Source organism: Muntiacus reevesi, chromosome 16 (genome assembly GCF_963930625.1).
Source record: "Muntiacus reevesi chromosome 16, mMunRee1.1, whole genome shotgun sequence".
In the NCBI taxonomy this organism is placed as follows: domain Eukaryota; kingdom Metazoa; phylum Chordata; class Mammalia; order Artiodactyla; family Cervidae; genus Muntiacus; species Muntiacus reevesi.
The window spans coordinates 61,984,850-62,010,963 of record NC_089264.1 but is presented as its reverse complement, the minus strand read 5'-3'; the positions used below and the strand labels follow the sequence as shown (position 1 = coordinate 62,010,963).

The window sequence follows — 26,114 nt, the reverse complement described above, 5'->3', positions numbered from 1 at the left end:
GTGGTTCCTGCTTTTGGCTATTGTGTATATATAGGAGTTTTAAAAATCTCTTTACTCCACTGTTTCATTTCTTTAACATAGTGGGAAGATTTTTGCAATATCTTGGATATTTAAAACCTAGATAGACATTAGGATTTTTTAAAAGATAGCTGTATTTCATAGGAAGGCTAGGAAAATTTGAGAGAGAGCAGTATGGTTGAAAAAATATAATTGTTATTTGCCTGAGTTAATGGGTAAGAAGTGATTCATCTTCCAAGGAAGTGAGTACAAGAGGTAATATTAGGTTTCTTTTTTAATATACTTTTGGATTGCCTTTGAATTTACTCTTCAGTTTACATGGGTGGCTCATGAATTGACAGATACCTGGAAAGTCAGGCTGGGGCAGGAATAAACATCATTGCAGGACAAGGCCAGATTCTTAGCCTGGGACTAGGATACTTGGGAAGCTGCGGTTACCTCTGTGCTTGGAGACCAGTTGCTGTGCTGCAGACTCACAGCTCTGCCACTGGTATTTCAAATTAACACCTAAGTAACCCTGCATCTTTGAGTCTTTCCCTCCGGATTCAGAGTCCCTACTACTAAGGCCTCTTTGGCCATGACTAGTCACTGACCTGTACTCCGGCTGTCAGAGGGAGGAGAGAGGAAAGAGCTGCCCTCCTTTAGCTTCTGGGGTGGAGTATCCACTCCATGGACCTGCTTTGGTACTGCTGAACAGACTCTGCATCCAAAATTTGAAGTGTAAAAAACAATCCCAATTAATTCTATTCCGCATCTTTCTCCTATTGTTTTTTGAGCATCTGCTTATGGACCTTGCACAGGAGTAGGCATTGTGTGGAGGATGCCAAGGTGAATAACATCATCAAAGAGCTTATAATATAATGGGGAAGACATATCAGTAAACAATCAGTTTTTAAAAGGAAAATCTTTTTCTCATCTGAGAAAGCTTCACTTATAGCTTGGCATTCCTATTAAAATTGTATAAGAAAAATATTCAACTCTAATATTACCTTGATAATATAATATAGATTCATTAAATCATTCACTCATTCAGTAAACATTTATAGAGAAAAGCACTGTAGTATAGTATCCAAAACAAACATACCTTAAATCCAAACAGGTCATTCATCTACTTGAGGGGGTATATTATGGAGCTAGTTTGTTAAAAATGCAGATCTACACCAGTGACATGTTTTGCAGGGATTCTATTTAAATGCTTTCATGATAGAAGCAGTTGATTAAAAACACCTGCACTTAGAGTTTTTTCAGACCAAGATTATGCTTTCCATGTCTAACAGCAGAAATGCTGGACTCTCAACTAAGTGCTTGTCCAAATGAGAGGACTCAGAATTCTCTTCTGAAGCTGAAAGACATTTTACCTCCATCTGTAGGTATCTCTGGCGTTCACCCCAGCTGGAAGTACGATGGCTCTTTGTTTGAATAAGGGTATAAATCAAGCCCCTAAAGTCTCATGACAGTATATTGACTTTGCTACCTGCGTATCCAGTATCAAAAACATATGGACATTTATTTAATCAGCAATACAAATCAGAATTTAGACTGCCTCCTAATGCTTGCCAAATGTTCAGTTGAGACATCTGGTATTTGGGGAAGTTGGTCTAAGGAAATGTGATTCTTTGTGTCTTTTGGCCTCATCAGCTTATCTTTATAAAAGTTAGATCATCTGGAAATAGGCTATACTATTTTGGCAAAAATTCCTTTATAGAGTTACTTGCAATTTGATTTTATGCCCTAATCCTTTAGAGTTGGTCAGTAGAAGACATCCTTCCAAAGAATGTTTCTGTGTCTTAGGCAAAACCGCAAAGACAGCATCTATTGTATTACCTAATAGCCCCTGATATGAGATTTACATCATAATTTTTCCTAACATGTATTCCCAGGACAAAGTTTCTAACTTCAGAATTCATTTGTCATGTATGAACTATTTAATCCAGGATGGTTTCCTTATTGATTGACTTCCGTGAACCTCAAAGACAGATCCAGTCATCTGTAGTAATAAATCTAGCCCAGGATGCTGGTCCTGTACATGTAAACTATGGAAAGGAAGCTCAAAGCCTTGTAGTTTTTTTTTTTTTAAATTAAGATATAATTTAGATACCATAAAATTCACAGTTTAAGTGTACAATTCTGTTGTTTTTAGTATATTCACAAGGTTATTGTAACCATCATCACCAATTACAGAGTATTTTCATCAAAATAGAAATCCCATTTTCAATAGCCGTCATTCCCCATTTCTTCTTCTCCTCAGCCCTTGAAAAATACTGATGTACTTTCTGTCTCTATGGACTTGCCTATTGTATACATTTCACATATAGAATCATGCAATACATGCTTTTTTGTCTAGTTTCTTCAACACAGTATAATGCTCTTTAGAGTCATCCATGTTGTATGTTGTATCAGTTCGTCAATCCTGTTTATGGCTGAATAGTAGTCTATTGAGTAGATAGAACCACCTTTCGATTATCCATTCATCAATTGATGGCCATTTTGGTTGTTTCCACTTTTGGGCTCTTATGAATCATGTTACCATGAACATTTATGTATAAGTTTTTGTGTGAACATATGTTTTCAATTCCCTTGGGTATATATCTTAAGACTAGAATTTTTGGGTCAAGTGGCAACACTATGTGTAATTTTTTAATAACTACAAAACTGTTTTCCAAAGGGGCCACACCATCTTATACTCCACCAACAATGCAGATGAGTTCAAATTTCTCCATCTCCTCACCAACACTTGTTCATATTTTTATTGTGAGTATTCAGTGTATTCAAAAATGATATTGTTCATTTTTTGATCTGGGTGGCCAAGAGAGGAAATGTATAGAGAGAAGATAAGAAGACCAAGAGCTGAGCCCTCACATTAAGGGATCAGGGAAGAGAAGTAGCAAGATAAGTGAGATGAAAAAGAATTACCGGTGGCGTAGGAGTATGTTGTATCCTGAAAACTGAGTGAGGAAAGTCTATAAAGGAAGACGTGATAGTCAGTTCTATCAAATGCTGTTCAGAAGTAAAATAAGGATGAAAATGACTATTAGGCAGGAACATGCATGTCATTGACATGAGCAGTTTCAATAGAGCAAGGGACCAAAAGCCTGAGAGATAGTATGATAAAAAAAGAGAAACAAAAGACAGTAAGTATAGAACTTTTTTGAGCAATTTTGCCAAAAAGAGAAGCAAAGAAACATGGGCAGTGCCTGGTGAGGGAAATAGCATTAGTTCTTTGGTGCCTCCATTTCCCTGAAAGATCTAATTATTCCATGACTGAATTTCTGTTAAAGGCCTACCTGCTATAGTACAAACATCATGTTCAATTGCTATAGACTGAATGTTTATGTCCATTCTAAATTCATAAGTGAAATCCTAACCCTAATGTGATGATGATAAAAGGTGGGGCTTTGGGAGGTGATTAGTACATGAGGGTGAAGGCTTCAAGAATGGAATTAGTGCCCTTATATAAGAGATCACAGAGCGTTCCCTCCAGCCTTCCATCATGTGATGACACAACAAGATGGCCATCTATGATTGAGGAAATGGGCCTTCAGATCAGTTCAGTTCAGTCACTCAGTCGTGTCTGACTCTTTGCAACCCCATGGATTTCAGCATGCCAGGCTTCCCTGTCCTTCACTATCTTCCCGAGTTTGCTCAAACTCATGTCCATCGAGTCGGTGATGCCATCCAACCACCTCGTCCTTTGTTGTCCCCTTCCCCTCCTGCCCTCAATCTTTTAAGCATCAGGGTCTTTTCAAATGAGTCAGTTCTTCACATCAGGTGGCCAAAATATTGGAGTTTCAGCTCCAGCATCAGTCCTTCCAATGAATATTCAGGACTGATTTCCTTTAGGATTGACTGACTCGATCTCCTTGCAGTCCAAGGGACTCTTGAGAGACAGAAATAAATTATTTTCTGTCAAAAGTCCTCTTTCTTTCCATATTTTTTTAAACCAAATAAGTTTATTTTCCTCAACTGGTAGGCCTGCTACAAGCTAGATCTCCTCTTTCTCTTCAAATTCATGTCCTTTTATATTCTCCTTCTCTTTCCAGACGGGCTGGTCTTTTATCTGTGCTTCATAGGCACATTCCTTCCTGCTGCTGCCTCTGGGCCCACAGGTGATTGTTTTTACGTTTCCTATCCAAATTCTTCAGGGCCTTGCTCAAGCCTCATGACTTCTATGAAGCCTTTCTCATTTCCTTGACTTCTTTTGTCCCTCAATGTCCTGTGGTCACTTAAAAATCATTACAACATGATGGCTCTCTTAATTCCACAATGATGTATATCATTCGCATGTATTTTTTGGTTCATTTATTTCCCAGAATAGGTTACACAGAATAATAATGACCAACCTTACTTATATGTCAGGCTGTTCTGAGTACTTGATATGTATAATCTCAATTTATCTACATTATTATAAGATAAGTAGTATTGTTACTTTTACTGTACATAATGAAGAAACTGATGGTCAGAAAAGTCAAGGAACTTGCTAGGTTGCAGAAAAATTCAGAGCTAGGATGTAAATCCAACTAAGGGCAAAAGACCTCTTCGATATGAGGAGTAGATATGATGAGGCACTCAGTTATTCAGTAAACATGCCATGATTGACGTGGTCACCCAGCTTCTCAAACATAAACCTCATTTAATATTGCTTTGTATGGGAGTTATGTGGCAAGTCTTAATTACCTAGTGCTCTTATCATGAAAGAGCGTGTATAAGGATATGAATTTCAAGAAAGAGAGACGAGCCAGTTTATAGAAGCTCTACCAGTTGAGGAAAATATTCCAAACGTATTTGGTTTTAAAAAAAATGGAAAGGTCATCTAGTGATCTTATCATTGTAGGATTTTTAAGTAAATAGCAGTGAGGAGGTGGTAATGGTGGAAATTCATCATGCAGGACCATGATCCAAATGTTTTTCACATTTTGAAAAGTCACATAATAACAAGTACATGCTTGGTTTATTCTAAGTAGCACTCAGGTGAAGCAAATCCACACAATGCTGTTTTCTTTCATATGTAGCTTCGTAACTTCTCTGGCAGATATGTGGTTTGGGCATGGGGAAAAAATTTCTTAACACATTCCCAAGAAGCTGCTAGTTATATGACTGTCTGGCTGAGAAGAAAATCATAAGGGTGTATGGGTAAAAATCTTTACCCAATGTGTAAGGGTAAAATTCTCTGAAATATGCTGTACTGGGGTGAACAAGAAGAATAATTTTCCTGAAAAATGCTGCATCCTAAAGGAAGAGGAAATAATTTTTTAAGTTCTTCCATGAGATGATGCTGTTAAAGTGCTGCACTCAATGTGCCATCAAATTTGGAAAACTCAGCAGTGCCCTCAGGAATGGATAAGGTCAGTTTTCATTCCGATCCCAAAGAAGGGCAATGCCGAGCAATGTTCAAGCAGCTGCACAATTGTGCTGATTTCACGTGCTAGCAAAGTAATGCTCAAAATCCTTCAAGCTAGGCTTTAGTAGTACATGAACCAAGAACTTCCAGGGATACAAGCTGGATTTAGAAAAGGCAGAGGAACCAGAGATCAAATTGCCAACATTTGTTGGACCATAGAAAAAGCAAAGGAATTCCAGAAAAAACATCTACCTCTGCTTCATTGACTACCCTAAAGCCTTTGACTGTGTGGATCACAACAAACTGTGGAAAATTCTTAAGGAGATGGGAGTACCAGACCACCTTTCCTGCCTCCTGAGAAACCTGTATTCTGGTCAAGAAGCAACAGTTAGAACTGAACAAGAAGCAACAGTTAGAACTGGACATGGAACAATGGACTGGTTCAAAATTAGAAAAGGAATACATCAAGGCTGTATATTGTCACCCTGCTTATTTAATATGCAGAATACATTTTGTGAAATGCCAGGCTGGTTGAAGCACAAACTGGAGTCAAGATTGCCAGGAGAAATATCTGTAACCTCAGATATGCAGATGACATCACCCTTCCGGCAGAAAGTGAAGAGGAACTAAAGAACCTCTTGATGAAGGTAAAAGAGGAGAGTGAAAAAGCTGACTTAACACTCAACATTAAAAAAAGAAAATCATGGCATCTGGTTCCATCACTTCATGGCAAATAGATGGGGAAACAATGGAAACAGTGACAGACTTTATTTTCTTGGGCTCCAAAATTGCTGCAGATGGTGACTGCAGCCACGAAATTAAAAGACACTTGTTCCTTGGAAAAAATGCTATGACCAACCTAGACAACATATTAAAAAGCAGAGACATCATTTTGCAAACAAAGGTCCATAGAGCCAAAATTATTGTTTTTCCATTAACCATGTACAATGTGAAAGATGGACCATGAGGAAAACTGGATGCTGAAGAATTGATGCTTTCAAACTTTGATACTGGAGAGTCCCTTGGACAGCAAGGAGATCAAATCAGTCAATCCTAAAAGAAATCAACCCTGAATATTCATTGGAAGGACTGGTGCTGAAGGTGAAGCTCCAATACTTTGGTCACCTGATGCAAAGAACTGACTCACTGAAAAAGACCCTGATTCTGGGAAAGATTGAGGGCAGGAGAAGTGGGTGACAGAGGATGAGATGGTTAGATAGCATCATCGACTCGGTGGATGTGAGTTTGAGCAAACTCCAGAAGAGAGTGAAGGGCAGGGAAGGCTGGTGTGCTGCAGTTCATTGGATTGCAAAGAGTCAGATACCACTGAGTGACTGAACAACAACAGTGAGACCACTAGGTATGAAGCTTTAATAAGCAAGAGCAAGTGAGCCTACCAGTTGTCCTAAGAGCATGTCCACAACATCACCATCAGTGAGCTATGCCAAGAATTCAGATTATTGGTTAGCAAACTGAATCTCAAACTGTCTCATTCGGGCTATGAAATGAAATGGAAACCTCTCAATGGTGTAGGGAAATTTGCCATTATTAACTATAAACTATGTAAGATTCTGGGTTAATCACATTTTTATTTACTCTCTTACTTTCCATTTTGTGATAAAAAATGTTCATCATTAATAATTGACTCACTTCAGGATTTGTAAAATCAAAGACAGTTTCCATGAGTTCTCCAGAATTAAGTACTGTCAAAACACAGCTTTCCACCAAAAATACAGGGCTACTTGTGAGCAAGAAGGTCTTGGAATGGGGAATAAGCAATCTCTTTAAAGTCTTTGGGGGCTTCAGATTCTCTAGTCATTGTTACGTATTGCTGTTGGGCATGAATATGAATGGGTCCTAGGTAGATAAGAACAGAATTTACATCTTGAGAATCCATCAGAAATTGACCAGAAAGACCTGTGTTATCTCTGTTAGACGTCCTTAGATGGCAGCCTGTGCCTTTTGGAACTGTACCAGAGACTCCCAGTGATGACTTGACTTCTCCATGTTGTCTTTGAAACCTACTGCAATCTGGCTTGCTTTGCACTCCCAAGACAGAGTTTATAGCAATGATATTATCTAAATGCCAAACCCACTGGTCTTTTCCTTTTATTTGTACAGTTTGGAATCAAAATCCAATTTCTTACTTTGGTTTATGAGGCATAATCTGGAAGCTGCCTCCCTCTCTGACCCTATCTCTTAGCACTTTGCATTTGTCTGCGAAACTTTAGACATACTGACCTTATTACTGTTTTATTTCTATTTCTGCTTTATTGACTATGCCAAAGCCTTTGACTGTGTGGATCACAATACACTGTGGAAAATTCTTCGAGTTGGGAATACCAGACCACCTGACCTGCTTCCTGAGAAATCTGTATGCAGGCCAGGAAGCAACAGTTAGAACTGCACATGGAACAGACTGGTTCCAAATAGGAAAAGGAGTAAGTCTAGGATGTATATTGTCACCCTACTTATTTAACTTATATGCAGAGTACATCATGAGAAACACTGGGCTAGAAGAAGCACAAGCTGGAATCAAGATTGCTGGGAAAAATATCAATAACTCAGATATGCAGATAACACCACCCTTATGGCAGAAAGTGAAGAGGAACTAAAGAGCCTCTTGACAAAAGTAAAAGAGGAGAGTGAAAAAGTTGGCTTAAAGCTCAACATTCAGAAAACTAAGATCATGGCATCCGGTCCCATCACTTCATGGCAAATAGATGGGTAAACAGTGGAAACAGTGGCTGGCTTTATTTTTCTGGGCTCCAAAATCACTGCACATGGTAATTACAGCCATGAAATTAAAAGATGCTTACTCCTTGGAAGGAAAGTTATGACCAACCTAGACAGCATATTAAAAAGCAGAGAGATTACTTTGCCAATAAAGGTCCATCTAGTCAAGGCTATGGTTTTTCCGGTGATCATGTATGGATGCGAGAGTTGGACTCTAAAGAAAGTTATAAAGAGCGCTGAAGAATTGATGCTTTTGAACTGTGGTGTTGGAGAAGACTTGAGAGTCCCTTGATCTGCAAGGAGATCCAACCAGTCCATCCTGAAGGAGATCAGTCCTGGGTGTTCATCAGAAGGACTGATACTGAAGCTGAAACTCCAATACTTTGGCCACCTCATGCGAACAGGTGACTCATTGGAAAAGACCCTGATGCTGGGAAAGATTGAGAGAAGGAGGAGGAGGGGACGACAGAGGATGAGATGACAGGATGGATAGTATCACTAACTCGATGGACATGGGTTTGGGTAAACTCCAGGAGTTGGAGATGGACAGGGAGGCCTGGCATGCTGCGGTTCATGGGGTTGCAGGGAGCCAGACACCACTGAGTGACTGAACTGAACTAAACTGAACCGTATTACTGATATTCCAGTGCTATAAACTTATTCCCACCCCAGATGCCTCAGCTTCACTGCTACTTTGTTCAGAAAGCTGATCTCTAGACCTTGACGGGATCACCTCCATCTCATCGATGATGTCTCAGCTTGAACGTCAAGTGCTTGCAAAGTCTTGACAGCCCTCACTGGAGCAGCTCTCAGTCACCAAGGCACTCTCTGTTTGCTTCCTCTGTCTTCTTCAAAGCATCCACCAGTATCAGAAACTATTTTTTTCACATATTTGTAATTTGTTCCTCTTACTAAAGTATGTAAAATAGCTCCTTGAGACGGGAACTCTACCTGAGATAACACCACTGTGCTGCCTCCATTTCCATTCTAGCTTATTAGCCTTATTAATTATCAGTTTTAACCTTGTCCATCTGACTATGTCATTTGTTTAAATTCTGCTAGGCTGATATTCCTTCAGCACTGAGTAAAGTGAGTTTACTGAATACTGTGAGTATTAACCCATTATGTCATTCATGAACACAAGTCTAATTTCTACCCAATTGTGTACCCTTCCTTCATCTTCCAAAAGCTAACAGACTAACATGTAGATCTTGACTCTGAGGCATAATAATCTTTTGAACTAAAAATTTCAAGTGAAGTCACTTGTAGCAGACTTTTCCTGTGCTGCTTCTCTGCATTCCTCCCTTCCTTTGGGACCTGCATCCCTTCATTTTGGGGACTTGCTTCAGTTCCCATTTGAACCTTGGGATCCAAAAGGGGGCTGCCATCTTTATACGTGATCCACCTTTCTTGGCTTCAGTGATTGGTGGAAGGGTAGGTGATACCTCACCCAAGCTGGGCGAATCAAAGGACCTCACTCTTGGGCAACAGTGATTGGCTTTGTGATAAAGTCTTTCTTTGAGATTTAAGTAGACGTTGGCAAAAAGACTCCTTTTTGATCACAAAGATGAATAGATTTGAGTTTAGAGCTGCAGACAGCCTGTCCCCTGGCTTGTGGAAAAGTCACTTGGAGGTCACTAAAACCACCCTCCCATCTCTTCTGCCTCCTTTTCACTGATGGAAGTGGAGATGAGAGATGGAGAGTCCTGAAGGTACTTGGTCCCCGGGCACCAGCTATCCTCAAGGCCATCCTTTCGTGGCTGTCTACATTTCCACATTTTGATATTCAGCCATTCTGTCACTATTTCGGGTTCTAAAATGCTCATTTTTTGCTAACTGCATTTTTTTAAAGCCCTGAAATTTGAGTTATTTTATATTGTAGCATACCCAGTATCATGGTCTGCCTTAACATTCTGAATTGAATAAAGGTACACTTTCTGTGGGCTTCCCAGGTGACTCAGTGGTAAAGAACCCACCTGCAGTGCGGGAGACACCGTTTTGGTCCTGGGTCCGGAAGACCCCCTGCAGGAGGAAACGGCAACCCACTCCAGGAGTCTTACCAGGATGAGCCCATGGACAAGGGAGCCTGGTGGGCTACAGTCCCTGGGCTGAAAAAGGGTCAGACGCAACTCAGCAGCTGAATAGCACACACACACTTACAATATGCTTATGATCCGAAGACAAGGGAGAAAAGAGCAGCTGACACAGCAAGAGTCCTATTAGAAAAATAGATTCTACCTTGGCTCTCAGACTTTCTGAATCAGTGGGATAAAAAAATGGCGTATTATAATTGAAACTGGTAATCTCTACACTGATGAACTAAAAGAAGGCAAAGACAAACAGGAAACACTTTCTAAACAAATAAGTTGCTGTCAAGAAAATATTGAGTCTCTGTCTCTTAAAAAAGAAAAAATATAACTGTCCCCAAAGTTTTCCTCCAATGTATCTAAAAAGAAATGGGATTTTTTTTAGATAAAATAGCTAGAAGGAAATGCTTGGTCTACTATAGATTCTGAAAGAGGTATGTACTTATGCTCAAAAATATACTTATAGCCTGACACCAATTATTGTTTGTTTTATAAGCTTGAATTCTTATAGATGATCAAGTTACTTTAAAATTTTATGACTGGTTTATTTTTATACTTTTACTGGTGTTTACTTTAAATAGTGCTTTATTTGTTAGTTTTATTTTTTAATTTATATTAAAATGATAGTGCATATTTAATAGGTACAGTTTTATAATTTTATATTAGAAATGAATTATTTAGTTCCATTGATTTATTTTATGAAATATGAACATGTTATAATTTAACTTTATAATCTGTTACTTCTTCTTTTTGTTTATAGATGGTTTTTGTCACTTCTACCTGTAAATCATGGCCTAACACAATTGTTATAGTCTACCTCTGAGGTAGACAAATGAATGAAAATATATATTTTCAGTGAAGATTATATACAATAAAAATATTTTTAAATGCTTAATTTACTGGGAAAATAATTCAAACTTTAGTTTTTCTATGAAACATTTCTGTTGATGGGAGTCTTTGTTGTATAAAGCATAAGCTCATCTGTCTAACCAGACAAATGATTCTGTAGTCATGTTCACCGGTGTGTGTTTGAAACTCATGATGCCTTTCCATCAGTATTTCTAAACCATCCTTCTACTTGGCAAAATAATTTTACTATCTTTTACTATTAACATGTTTAATCTATAGGAACCAAACAGAGATAATAACATGACAGGGTATAAGAAAAGATTTTTAAAATCAGATATCAAATATTTAATAGAAATTTTCCAAGTTCTGAAGAGGATATTTGGAATTGCAAATAATGTATCCACCACACAAGATATTTGTATTTCAGGACTAACCATCAGTCCCCCAGGTTGAAGACGCGTGATTTTCCCAAGCAGCAGGTACTATGGAGCAGTCCTCGTCCTTCCCCTGAGATTGTAGCATCAGGGAAGTCCCGCGCTACTGCGCTGCCATCAGAAGCGCAGAAGTCCTCGGCTTTAAGGGGTTTGTGCTGAGTTTTGTTTTTTAGGTAATCAGTCCTAACATAATTGTAACACAAGGATGAGATGCCTCATTACTAAATACCAAGTAATCTGATGCTTCCTGGTGGCTCAGAGGTTAAAGCATCTGCCTCCAATGCGGGAGACCCAGGTTCGATCCCTGGGTCGGGAAGATCCCCTAGAGAAGGAAATGGCAACCCACTCCAGTATTCTTGCCTGGAGAATCCCAGGGACGGGGGAGCCTGGTAGGTTACAGTCCACGGGATTGCAAAGACTCGGACACAACTGAGTGACTTCACTCACTCACTCACTCACTCAGCCTGAGAATGTGATAAAAATAGGCCACATTATCTAGAGATCTGATTATTCACCTAAGCCCTACAGAATGCCTTTCAGAATAGCAGGATGATTTGGAATCCTAGGTATGTTCTATCTTCTCATTTCAGTAGAGGTGGGGTGGGATTATGTTGTGGATTTTTTATATGTGTCTTATGGCCACACATTTCAAGAAGCAAATTGGAGTGAAAATCTCTTGCATTTGTGTGCAGCACTACCTTTAGATCCAGAGCAGAGGGGCCTTGTGCTGGACCCCAGGGCTTAAAGCAGTGTTTCTCAACCAGTGGTGACTTTGTCCCAAGGGGACATTTGGAATTGTCAGTAGACCTTTTGATTGGCAGTCCAGGAGTGGTGTGGAGAAATTGGCATCTTGTGGGTAGAAGCCAGGGTGATGCTGAACACCCTACAGTGCCCAGAGTAGCCCCATATAGCAAATAATTATCTGGCATCAAATGTCACTAGTGCCAAGGGTGAGAGAGCCTGACTTGGAGGGACCACTGTGGTCTTCCTCCTCAGCTGTGCCTCACTCATGGGGCAAAGAGTCTGTTCATCAAGAGGTGTCCCCACCTGGAGTCTGGGGCACTGTATTCAAAGTGCGGTCCCAGTCCACAGCATCTGTATCACCTGGGGCCATGTTAGACAGGGCAATTTAGGAGCCTCATCTCAGACTTATCAAACCTGGAAATCTAGGTATGGGGCTAACAACCTTTGTTGTCACTGGTCCTTCAGTAATTCTAATGAATGCTAAGGTTTGAAAACCACTGATTTAAGGAGTCCAAGCATTCTTTCTATATTTGACTTAAAAGTTATCTTGATCAAAATGGGAAGATAGAATAATTTTCTTTAACAGCTTGTTAACTCAGTTTATAATATCTAATATATTATCTAATATGATATAGCATCATTTCAGTTCAGTCACTCAGTCATGTCTGACTCTTTGCAACCCCATGGTGTGCAACACGCCAGGCTTCCCTATCCATCACCAACTCCCGGAGATTGCTCATATTGATGTTCATCAAGTTGATGATACCATCCAACCATCTCATCCTCTGTCATCCCCTTCTCCTCCTGCCTTCAACCTTTCCCAGCATCAGGGTCTTTTCCAATGGGTCAGTTCTTCATATCAGATGGCCAAAGTAGCAGAGCTGCAGCTTCAGCATCAGTCCTTCCAATGAATATGCAGGACTGATTTGCTTTAGGATTGACTGGTTTGATTTCTTTGAGTCCAAGGGACTCTAAAGAGTCTTCTCTAACACCACAGTTCAAAAGCATCAATTCTTTGGCACTCAGCTTTCTTTATGGTTCAACTCTCACATCCATTCATGACAACTGAAAAAACCATAGCTTTGGCTAGATGGACCTTTGTTGGCAAAGTAACATCTCTGCTTTTTAATATGTTATCTAGATTGGCCATAGCTTTTCTTCCAAGGAGCAAGTGTCTTTTAAATTCATGGGTGCAGTCACCATCTGCAGTGATTTTGGAGCCCAGAAAAATAAAGCCAGCCACTGTTTCCACTGTTTCCCCATCTATTTGCCATGAAGTGATGGGACCAGATGCCATGATCTTAGTTTTCTGAATGTTGAGTTGTAAGCCAACTTTTTCACTCTCCTCTTTCACTTTCATCAAGAGGCTCTTTAGTTCCTCTTCACTTTCTGCCGTAAGGGTGGTGTCATCTGCATATCTGAGGTTACTGATATTTCTCCCAGCAATCTTGATTCCAGCTTGTGCTTCATCCAGCCCAGCATTTCACATGATGTACTCTATATGTAAGTTAAAGAAACAGGGTGACAACATACAGCCTTGACATACTCCTTTTCCAATTTGGAACCAGTTCTTTGTTCCATGTCCAGTCCTAACTATTGCTTTTTGACCCGCATACAGATTTCTCAGGAGGCAGGTCAGGTAGTCTGGTATTCCCATCTCTTTCAGAATTTTCCACAGTGTATTGTGATCCACACAGTCAGAGGCTTTGGCATAGTCAATAGAGCAGAAGTAAAAGTTTTTCTGGAACTGTCTTGCTTTTTCTATCATCCAACGGATGTTGGCAACTTGATCTGTGATTACTCTGCGTTTTCTAAATCCAGCTTGAACATCTGGAATTTCTTGGTTCACGTACTGTTGAAGCCTCACATGGAGAATTTTTGAGAATGATATAATATCTTGGCCTCTATCTATACTGCTGCTTTGGGCGCCACGAGTGTTTGGGATAGGTCTGTGCCTGGGTCTTAGTGTTCTCACACAGTCAAAAGAGTGCATTGGAATAGATTGTGGCTTGAATTTTCTTCTCTGCATATGATTTCATGGTTGCTCTAGAAGCATGGGACTTCATTCCCTGCATAGACACCTTCAGATATAGTGACTCTGATGTTTCATCACTAGAAAGGTGTTTTTTTTGCTCTTTTGGTCTCTACCCAAGAGGATTTCTTTGTCTCTTGATATAAAATGAAAATTATATGTCAAGCTAATTACCAACGGGTAAAAAAATTTGAGTAATTAAGTTCCAGATATATTTTCGTAGCATGGCTTACATTATATGCGTAGTTATAAAAATTAAGATGTATAGGCACACCTAGTCTTGATAAGTATGTAAACTGCCATTACTCTCTGAAGGGAAAATTCATACCATTCATCAAAAATTTACATTTTGATTCAATAGTTTTATTTCTAGGAATTTGTTCGCAAGTCACACTTGTGCATGTGGGCAAAGGTGAGTCGTTAAGCTGCTAACTGCTGCTTTTTCATTATAACTCCACATTGGAAACGGTCTCAGTAGAGGACTGGCGGAATAAACGGACGTGCATGTGGTGGAACGCTCTGCAGCTATGGAAAGGACGCTGCGTGTGCTCTGAACAAGAGCAGGGCGCACGGTGCTCGCGTGTTACAAGAGGCGCTCTGACCTCAGACCACAGGGACCAACACCAGAGCTGTGTGGCCTGGGGAAGGCTTTGTATTCTCTCTTTGCCTCAATTTTTTCATCTCCAAAATGGTGAATAACAATAAAGCATACTTCCCTGGTGGCTCAGACGGTAAATAATCCACCTGTAATGTGGGAGACCTGGGTTCGATCCCTGGGTCAGGAAGATCCCCTGGAAGAGGAAGTGGCAACCCGCTCCGGCATTCTTGCCTGGAGAATCCCATGGAAAGAGGAGCCTGGCAGGCTACAGGCTCGCCAGGGATTGCAAATAGTCAGACACTACTGAGGGACTTCCACATGTACGTATACATACTTCACAAAGTTGTTGAGAGGATTAAATAATATAAAACAAGTTAATCTTATAGTGTGTTGCCTATAGAAAATAAGTAACAGTTATTAATGTCATCATTATTAATATTATCTAGCTACTACCATGCAAAGACTCCCAAGATAGGTCCTTACATGAAAACATCACCACCATACAGAACAATACTGCTGCTCACTCACTGAGTCATGTCCGACCCTTTGCGCCCCCATGAACTGCAGCGCACCAGGCTTCCCTGTCTGTCACTATCTCCCAGAAATGTATAAAGACTAAAAACAAAGGGATGCAAGTGTTACAGACAGTGCTTGGCAAAGATACTCAAATGCTATTTACAGTGGTGATTTTATACATCTTGGATGGGAAGAATATTTTTTCATTGTATAATGTTTGGATTTTTTCCATGTATAAGTGTTACTTTTATGATTTTAAAAATTATTTAAAGAAAAAATGTTGAAACCACACAGATGCTCAGATTCTGTATGATGGCAGAAGTTGAGCCATATGGTTTCACCGATTTTTTTTAATGGGCGATAAGACGACATTTCTAGTGCTGAGAAGTGTGCTAGTGTTTAAGGGTTTCATGGGAAACTAATTTTCATAATGATACTCCTTTCTTCTTCATGAATTTCTTAGGTTTTCCACTTGACATGACTGAGAGGTTCAGGCTAAATTGCCTTTCTTGGAGGCTAATTGAATAAAATGCAAAAACATCCCTCAAGGCGATTGAAGGGACCTTGGTTCCTTGGCCGTGATTTTCCCAACCAGCCTCCGTGGAGATCCTGTGCTTATGCTGAATCGTCCTCATGTAGTCCCTGCTGCCCTGAGAATATCTGCCTAAGGACTGTTTTCATTAAATAACAGATCTGAAGCCGATCGTCCTTTGGCTTTTTGCCAATAAAATGCAAGGATTTAGGAGTGTTCCTTTGCAGACAGAAATTCTCAGGATGCAGGTATTAAGAGAAACCTTGGAAACTTGAATGGTATGCATGACCTCTGATTTCTCTACTTCCCATCCCTCTGTGCCTCCACATACAGCACTTCTGGGATTACTGGAAAGCCACATCCTCATTCTGGTGAAGGAAAAAGCTTCCCATTTTTCAGTCAGTTTTGTGGCATATTCAATTATATAACAGTTCATTCAAGATTCTAAATCAATTAAAGCTTGTGCAATGCTTCTTAAAGTATGGGAGGGGATATGCCATTTTTGAAAAATCAAATGATTAGAGTTCATCTGTTATGAAGAACTCTGTTTTGTTTTTAATTTCTTGGCTCTTTTTCTATCCTCAGGTCGTTAGAGGGTTTTATTAAAAAATAACTGCATTTGGTGAGGTTTTTTTTTTTTTTAATTTTTTTTCTATTTTGTGATTGCAATCGTTTTTAAATAATGGGAGCCAGGTGAAATGGTGACTTTTCTTTCAGTGCCACTGAATCTAACTTTCCATCCCTTCCTGCGCTCTCTCCCTGTTCTGCAAAAAAAAAAAAAAAAAAAAAAGGCATTCCATTATCAAAAAAGCAAGTCGCTAAGCTCAGACTTAGTCCTACTACCCCTTCAAGGTTTCCAGGTTCATTTGAATCCTCACTGCTGCTCACCAAGCTTTTATCTTTGATATGTTTCTCCACATACCTCCACCAGGAGCAACTGCATATACACGCCACTTTCCTCGCCATTGCGGCCCTGCCACTGCCCCTCCCCACACCTTTCATCTGAGGATCTCCCCTCCTTCTTGAAATGAAAAGTAGAGCCTATCTGATTATCATACTGTTCATGGGGCTCTCAAGGCAAGAATACTGAAGTGGTTTGCCATTTCCTTTTCCAGCGGACCACGTTTTGGTGGTCCCATCTGTCTTGGGTGCCCCACACAGCATGGCTCATAGTTTCACTGAGTTAGACAAGGCTGTGGTCCATGTGATCAGATTGATTACTTTTCTGTGATTGTGGTTTTCAGTCTGTCTGCCCTCTGATGGAGAAGGATCAGAGGCTTATAGAAGCTTCCTGATGAGAAAGACTGACTGAGGGGGAAACTGGGTCTTGTTCTGATGGGCGGGCCATGCTCAGTAAATCCTTAATCCAATTTTCTGTTGAAGGGTGGGGCTGTGTCCCCTCCCTGTTATTTGACCTGAAGCCAAACTAAGGTGGAGGTAATGAAGATAATGTCACCTCCTTCCAAAGGTCCCATGCAGGCACTGCTATACTCAATGCCCCCAACCCTGCAGCTGGCCACTGCCGACCCACGCCTCTGCGAGGGACTCCTGGACACTCAGGGGCAAGTCTGGGTCAGTCTCTTGTGGGATCACTGCTCCTTTCTCCTGGGTCCTGGTGCACAAGATTCTGTTTGTGCCTCCAAGAGTGTTTCCCCAGCCCTGTGTAAGTTCTGGCAGCTCTTTGGTGGGGTTAATGCCGACCTCCTCCAAGAGGGCTTATGCTATACCCATGTCTACTGCACCCAGAGCCCCTGCACCTGCGGCAGTTCACTGCTGACATGTACCTCCTCAGGAGACACCCAAACATGAACAGTATGAAAAGGCAAAAAGATAGGACACTGAAAGATGAACTCCTCAGGTTGGTAGGTGCCCAGTATGCTACTGCAGATCAGTGGAGAAATAACTCCAGAAAGAATGAAGAGATGGAGCCAAAGCAAAAACAATACCCAGTTGGGGATGTGACTGGTGATGGAAGTAAAGTCTGATGCTGTAAAGAGCAATACTGCATAGGAACCTGGAATGTTAGGTCCGTGGATCAAGGCAAATTGGAAGTGGTGAAACAGGAGATAGCAAGAATGAACATCAACATTTTAGGAATCAGTGAACTAAAATAGACTGGAATGGGTGAATTTAACTCAGATGACCATTATATCTACTACTGTAGGCAAGAATCCCATAGAAGAAATGGAGTAGCCATCATAGTCAACAAAAAAGTCCAAAATGCAGTACTTGGATACAATCTCAAAAGTGACAGAATGATCTCTGTTCAAGTCCAAGGCAAACTGTTCAATATCATAGTAATCCAAGTCTATACCCCGACAAGTAATTCTGAAGCAGCTGAAGTTGAATGGTTCTTGGAAGACCTACAAGACCTTCTAGGACTAACACCCAAAAAAGATGTCCTTTTCATTATAGGGGAATGGAATGCAAAAGTAGGAAATCAAGAAATACCTGGAGTAACAGGCATATTTGATCTTGGAGTAGGGAATGAAGCAGGGCAAAAGCTAATAGAGTTTTGCCAAGAAATGCACTAATCATAGCAAACACCCTCTTCCAACAACACAAGAGAAGACTCTACACATGGACATCACCAGATGGTCAATACTGAAATCAGATTGATTCTATTTTTGCAACCAAAGATGGAGAATCTCTATAGAGTCAGCAAAAACAAGACCGGGAGCTGACTGTGACTCAGATCATGAACTCCTTATTGCCAAATTCAGACTTAAATTGAAGAAAGTAGGGAAAACCAGAAAACCATTCAGCTATGACCTAAATAAATTCCCTTACGATTATACAGTAGAAGTGACAAATAGATTCAAGGGATTAGATCTGATGGAAGTTCGTAACTTTGTACAGGAGGCAGTGATCAAGACAATCCCCAAGAAAAAGAAATGCAAAAAGGCAAAATGGCTGCCTGAGGAGGCCTTACAAATAGCTGTGAAAAGAAGAGAAATGAAAAGCAAGGGAGAAAAGGAAAGATATTCCCATTTGAATGCAGAGTTCCAAAGATTAGCAAGGAGAAATAAAAGAGCCTTCTTCAGTGGTCAGTGCAAAGAAATAGAGGAAAACAATAGAATGGGAAATACTAGAGATCTTTTCAAGAAAATTAGAGATACCAAGGGAAAATTTAATGCAAAGGTAGGCTCGATAAAGGACAGAAATGGTATGGACCTAACAGAAGCAAAAGATATTAAGAAGAGGTGGCAAGAATACACAGAAGAACTATGCAAAAAAGATCTTTATGATCCAGATAATCATGATGGTACGGTCACTCACCTAGAGCCAGACATCCTGGAATGTGAAGTCAAATGGGCCTTAGGACGCATCACTATGAACAAAGTTAGTGGAGGTGATGGAATTCCAGTTGAGTTATTTCAAATCCTAAAAGACGATGTTGTGAAAGTGCTGCACTCAATATGTCAGCAAATTTGGAAAACTCAACAGCAGCCACAGGACTGGAAAAGGTCAGTTTTCATTCCAGTCCCAAAGAAAGGCAATGCCAAACAATACTCAAACTACCGCACAATTGCACTCATCTCACATGCTTGTAAAGTAATGCTCAAAATTCTCCAAGCTAGGCTTCAGCAATACGTGAACCATGAACTTCCAAATGATCAAGCTAGTTTTAGAAAAGGCAGAAGAACCAGAGATCAAATTGCCAACATCCACTGGGTCATTGAAAAAGCAAGAGAGTTCCAGAAAAACATCTACTTCTGCTTTATTGACTATGCCAAAGCCTTTGACTGTATGGATCACAATAAACTGTGGAAAATTCTGAAAGAGATGGGAATACCAGACCACCTGATCTGCCTCATGAGAAATCTGTTTGCAGGTCAAGAAGCAACAGTTAGAACTGGACATGAAACAACACACTGGTTCCAAATCGGGAAAGGAGTACATCAAGGCTGTATATTGTCACCCTGCTTATTTAACTTATATGCAGAGTACATCATGAGAAATGCTGGACTGGATGAAGCAGAAGCTGGAATCAAGATTACCAGGAAGAATATCAATAACCTCAGATATGCAGATGACACCATTTTTATTGCAGAAAGTGAAGAACTAAAGAGCCTCTTGATGAAAGTGAAGAGAAGAGTGAAAAAGTTGACTTAAAACTCAACATTCAGAAAACTAAGATCATGTCATCTGGTCCCATTACCTCATGGCAAATAGATGGGGAAACAGTGACAGACTTTAATTTTGGGGGCTCCAAGATCACTGCAGATGGTGATTGCAGCCATGAAATTAAAAGACCCATGCTCCTTGGAAGAAAAGTTATGACCAACCTAGACAGCATATTAAAAAGCAGAGACATTACTTTGCCAACGAAAGTCCGTCTATTCAAAGCTATGGTTTTTCCAGTGGTCATGTATGGATGTGAGAGTTGGACTATAAAGAAAGCTGAGCACCAAAGTATTGATGCTTTTGAACTGTGGTGTTGGAGAAGACTTGAGAGTCCCTTGGACTGCAAGGAGATCCAACCAGTCAATCCTAAAGGAAATTAGTCCTGAATATTCATTGGAAGGACTGATGCTGAAGCTGAAACTCCAATACTTGGGCCAATTGATGCAAAGAACTGACTCATTTGAAAAGACCCTGATGCTGGGAAAGGTTGAAGGTGGGAGAAGAAGGGGACGACAGAGGAGAAGAAGGGGACGACAGAGGATAAGATGGTTGGATGGCATCACTGACTCAATGGACGTGAGTTTGAGTAAACTCCGGGGGTTGGTGATGGACAGAGAGCCTGGCATGCTGCAGTCCATGGGGGTCACAAGAGTTGGATACAACTGGGGGACTGAACTGAACTGATCTGATTATCTGATTTGTATTCTCTCATGAATTCTCTTGAATTCTCTCCCCATCTCCAAATTCAAGTACCTACTTCCTTCTCTCCTACTTTCTTCCAGATTCAGAAGGAACCCACCTTTCTCCTGTCTAAAATGAATTCCACCACCTCATCAACTTGTGATAGCATTTGGTGAAAAAGATCCGAAAGATTTTCTTCAAATATGGATTACCTAAGTGAACCAACTATTTCTTGAAGTATAGGATATTTTACATAAAAACCCAGACAGTTTTGAAACTTAAAATTTTAAAGCTTGAGTATAGGGCAACCGTATTTATGTTATACCTGAAAGAGGCATTCACAGCAGAGTACTGGTGGAAGCTGAGTGAGAATATAGGTAAAGAGCAAAATGATGCTCGTCCCTATCTCTGCTTTCTAGAGTCCTTCCTAATTTTTAGAATATAAAGATTTTCCAGTATGTTGAAAAAATTCCACTTACAATTTTATACTCTCTAAACAGACACTACATGGCCATTTATCTTCTCTACTTATTACTTATTGTAAGATATTGCTTTATTGTAAGATGACACTAGATAAGAAAAGAAGATGAAAAAATACTCCAGGCAGATACATTTTATTTACTTTTGATTCCTGCCTCAGCTTGCTCTTGCTTTTCAGGTGTTGGCTTTTACATGGCATATGTTAGAATTCCAACACCTCAGATGTACAAGTATATTCCAGCAGAGAGTTACTAAAATAGCTGTAACATTGTGCATCTTTATTGCTTCAGGATACTTTTAGTAACTTCTCTTACTCATCACATTCCATAGCAAACTTTTTTGAATACTAATCCCCCTCTTGAAATATTCACTATTAATTTAATGCTTCTTTTTTGTAAGAGTTGTTATTGTTGTTGTTTAGTCGCTAAGTCATATCTGACTCCTTTATGACCTCATGGACGTAGCCCCCCAGGCTCCTCCGTCCATGGGGTTCTCCAGGCAAGGATACTGGAGTGGGTTGCCATTTTCTTCTACAGGGGATCTTCCTGACCCAGAGATTGAGCCCACGTCTTCTGCATTGGCAGGCAGATTCTTTACCACTGAAAGTAAGAGCTCAATAATATTGCTTGGTCAAAGATCATTGTACTAGAGTATTTATCTGGTACTTGTCTTTCTATTAGGGAACCATCTGTGACCAAATTGATAGAGGAACAGGAGCAAGACCAACAGTGGCTTACATTACACTCCAACTGGGAGAGCCTTAATGCAACAACTTTGCATGAACTGCTGGTAAAAGGGTAAGACGGCCCATCACTAGAGCTGTGTAGAGTGGATTATTGAGCAAAGGTCTATCATAAGGGCTCTGCTTCTGTTTCAAATCTAAGATATTCTAAATGTGTCACTTCAAAGAGGAACATCCATGGGCTACCTAAGGACATTTGTATTTCAACATCATTTGGCTTTCTTCCTTCTTTGTAGACATACATCTTTTTCTTTTGGCTAATTGCATTTTTTAATTACAATTACAGAAACCATCATAGTGTAGGAGGAGGAACTTGGGTTCTAATCTTGGAGTGTTCTTCACATCCTGTTTGAAATAAGTTCTAATGTCTACACTTCCTACAGATGCTACATGGAACTAGTTAACAGAGCAAATTGAAGTAATGACAGCTGATAAAACTCGGAGAGTCTGAGAGAAAAACAGACACACAAAGAAATTCTAATCAAGTAACCTCAAAAGTTCACTTCTGAAAAATTTCCCCTAAAAAAAATTGTGGAATGTTAAAAAGTGTTGCGTCCCTCATCTATGGGCAGGGGTTCAGGAGAAAGATCCATTGAGGGAATTAACACATTTAGTGATTATGACATTATAGGGGCATAGCTATAGAATATTTACATAAAACTTGCTCAGATTCATAGCACCACAGAAGTGCTATTCTCTGAACTCAAAACAAGTTTTTATGACTCCAAAGCTTTTAATTAGTGCTAGAGAAACCACCTCTTAAGAATTTCAAAGAAAAAATTAAAAGGTGGGTCATTTTTCTTTAGATGTCTTGACATTTTCCCTATAGACAGAACTGTGACCAAATTTCTGAAAAGCTGTCAACTGAAGCACTTCCTCCAAAACAATGACCTGAATCTTCCAACAGAGTGGTTTGTTTTCCCAAACTGGAACTTCCAGGAAAACCCTTCCAGGTTGGTAGGTAGATAGATAGATGGAGAGATAGATAAAGTCTCTTGAAATTGGGAGTCAGTGGATCTAATTTTAGTCCTGCCTTACTACCTAGATGTGTGATCCCACACAACCTCAATTTCCTTTTAAAATGAGAGTTAAGACAGATAATCTTTGATCTTTTCCTATTCTTAAAAGCTATAATTTTAAGATCTAATAGATAACAGCTAAGTATTGCTATCTTTTCTATGCCAGGCTTATTGCTGAGCTCTGAGGGGATGTAGAAGTGATGAGGGGAACAAGAACCCTGGTCTCAGGAAACATACACTTTAGAGGTGAAAAGAGAGAGTAAGCAGTAACAAACAGAATGAATTTCACATATTTGGAAGTACTACAAAGAAACTAAGGATAATGAGACAGGGAGTGAGGAGGAGATAGGACTTCAGGTTATGGGAAGGTAAAACGTGTATGTGCTTTTTCTGTATTATATAATTTATTGTATACACACATCCCTATGCAAATTTAGCAACAAAAGAAAATACAGCAGGTCTTCAAAAAAGAATGTGGAAATTAATACTTAGAGTTTTTTTTTTTTTCTGACAGATCAAGGATTCTAAGCAAATCCTAGTATATTTGATAGTCTCAAAGTGTTTTTTTTCTCCTTTAAATTTGCATTGTAGAATAAATGCTTAGAAGAGAACCTTGTGATATAAACTTAACACACCCTAAACTGAATTCTCTTGTGCAGCCACATTGATAGATGCTTAAACATAGCCATGTGTTTTCCTTCAAAACTTAACTCTGATTTTTAAAAAGCTTTGCTTTCCTGAATGCACTGTTTCTATAAGTTCCGCCTGTTGATTTTGATCCTGCCACCTAGAGTAACATGGCATGAATTTAATCCCTCTTCTTCCTGTCAGCTAATCATAGATACACAGTTTAACACTGCAAGTTCTCAGCAACATGGAAAACAAATATATGTTTACTAAAGGCAAAAGGGAAGCAGGGAGAGACAAATTAGGAGTATGGGATTAACAGGTACAAACTTTGTACATAAAACAGATAAGCAACAAAGATGTATGTATAGCAGGAGGGACTATGCTCAGCATCTTATCATGAGCTATAACGGAGTATAATCAGAGAAAATAGCTGAATCACAGTGCTGTATCCTTGGAACCAACACACTATTGTAAATCAACTACAGTTTTCTAAAAGGTAATAAAGTCTCCACAGAATTCTCATCTAGTCTAAATATTCAGTTCCTTTGTCTGTTCTCTAACTTTTGAAGTAATGCTTATTTCTCTCAAACCATTTCTGTTTCTTTTGGGCACACAGCCCTCTCCATAAGCATGAAAGTCTGACACGCGCCCTCCTCACCACACATCCTGAGAAGCAGACTAGGTCCTTCCGTTTTCCTCTCCCTCCTTTGGAAATCATTGAGTTTATATTCCGGGCGGTGCAAACAGCTACGGTGATGTCAGAAACCTGGCTGCCTGTAGCTCCTCTTCCCACAAGGGTGAAATCATATCATCATGATGTGAAATACACTAAAAAAGCACAGCCTTCCTGCACCCCCCACCCAAAGTGAGAGTTCCTGTCTTAAGTACAACCTGTCTTGCTTTCCACTGGTGAAGTGTTTGAAGTAAACAGTAAAACGTAAGCTAATATTATGCCATTTTTTTGTTTCCAAATCTAGGCAGTCCTGCTACAGCAGAAGTAAGATCTCTCTTCTGTGTACTAAACAAGGTGAGAGAATTCGTGGTGTAACAGTGCTGTATGAACCGAACTGGATTCACTCGGGGGGAAATGATCTCTTGTGCATGACAGCAAGGACGCAGGCATGCCGCTGGGTTTGGCGGTGAGTCACACCCGTCTGTCCTCTCCTGCCCCCTGGTAGACTGCGGGCGCCGCCCTGCTGCCCGGATGAGCAAGAGGATTCTAGGGGGCCGGACGAGTCGCCCGGGGAGGTGGCCCTGGCAGTGCTCCCTGCAGAGTGAACCCAGTGGACACATTTGCGGATGCGTCCTCATCGCCAAGAAGTGGGTTCTGACGGTCGCCCACTGCTTCGAGGGGTGAGCTGCACCTTTTCTTTTGCTTTGCCTGGATCTGGCCTTTTGTCATTTGGGCATTCTTAATGGCATATGTCATTCTCTGATTCAATGCAGAAGTCACAGTTGATCTCCTTCCCTGGCCTTTATCTGCTTAGATTTTTTGCCCTTGGTGCTCTCAGGCTCATTTATTGGCAATAGATGCATATTAATTATGATTTATATCCTGGAGGGGGAGGGGCAGGAGGAGGTAAAGAAGATTGACTCTTCAGCCAGCATTAGTCTCCTATCTAGCCCTCTTAAAGACATCAAATGCACATGAAGTTAAACAGTGGGGATTTACTTGGATACTACAGTGACGTTAGGGGTCTAGAGGAATTGGTGAGGAGTTTAGGAAAGAGTGAAAGGGAAAATGTGTGTCTTAGTCAGGATTGCCCAGAGAAACAGACCAATGAGAGAAAAAGTTGTCAGGGAATTGGCAAACATTACTGCAGGTTTGGTGAATCTAAAGTCTGAAGGGATGGCAGACATCCTGGAGGCTCAGGTAAGAGCTGCAGGAAAAGTCCAAAGGCAGTGTACTGGCTGGCAACTCTGTCTTGCTTGGGAGGAATGAGTCTTTGTTATATGAAGGTCTCCAACTTATCTGGTAAGGCCCACCCACATTATGGAGGGTGATCTGCCAAATGTTGGGGCACCATGGTCCAGCCGATTGGCACGTAAAATTAATCATCAAAATATACCTAAAGGGAGCAGAAAAATAAGACCAAGGCGAAACCTATGGCAAACTGACAAACATCCCTGAAGAAGGGCCTTGTTGGTTTAGATTCAGTTCAGTTCAGTTCATTCGCTCAGTCGTGTCTGACTCTTTGCGACCCCATGAATCGCAGCATGCCAGGCCTCCCTGTCCATCACCAACTCCCAGAGTTTACTCAAACTCATGTCCATCGAGTCAGTGAAGCCATCCAGCCATCTCATCCTCTGTTGTCCCCTTCTCCTCCTGCCTTCAATCTTTCCCAGCATCAGGGTCTTTTCCAATGAGTCAAGTCTTTGCATGAGGTGGCCAAAGTATTGGAGTTTCAGCTTCAGTATCAGTCCTTCCAATGAACAGCCAGGACTGATTTCCTTTAGGATGGACTGGTTGGTTCTCCTTGCAGTGCAAGGGACTCTCAATAGTCTTCTCCAACACCACAGTTCAAAAGCATCATTCTTCGATGCTCAGCT

The 26,114-nt window shown here is 40.4% G+C and overlaps 1 protein-coding gene and 1 non-coding gene across 2 annotated transcripts in view; both read left to right on the top strand.

Moving 5' to 3' along the window:
• CORIN (corin, serine peptidase) overlaps positions 1-26,114 on the top strand; it is a 204,609-nt gene that overhangs the window by 155,498 nt on the left and 22,997 nt on the right. Inside the window, exons 16-18 of the mRNA XM_065907247.1 lie at positions 21,854-21,970; positions 24,542-24,591; positions 24,743-24,917. Coding sequence (XP_065763319.1) covers positions 21,854-21,970; positions 24,542-24,591; positions 24,743-24,917 — 342 coding nt within the window. The remainder of the gene's footprint in view (positions 1-21,853; positions 21,971-24,541; positions 24,592-24,742; positions 24,918-26,114) is intronic.
• TRNAW-CCA (transfer RNA tryptophan (anticodon CCA)) lies at positions 11,707-11,779 on the top strand. Its single transcript has one exon. It is a non-coding gene; the product is annotated as a tRNA-Trp (tRNA).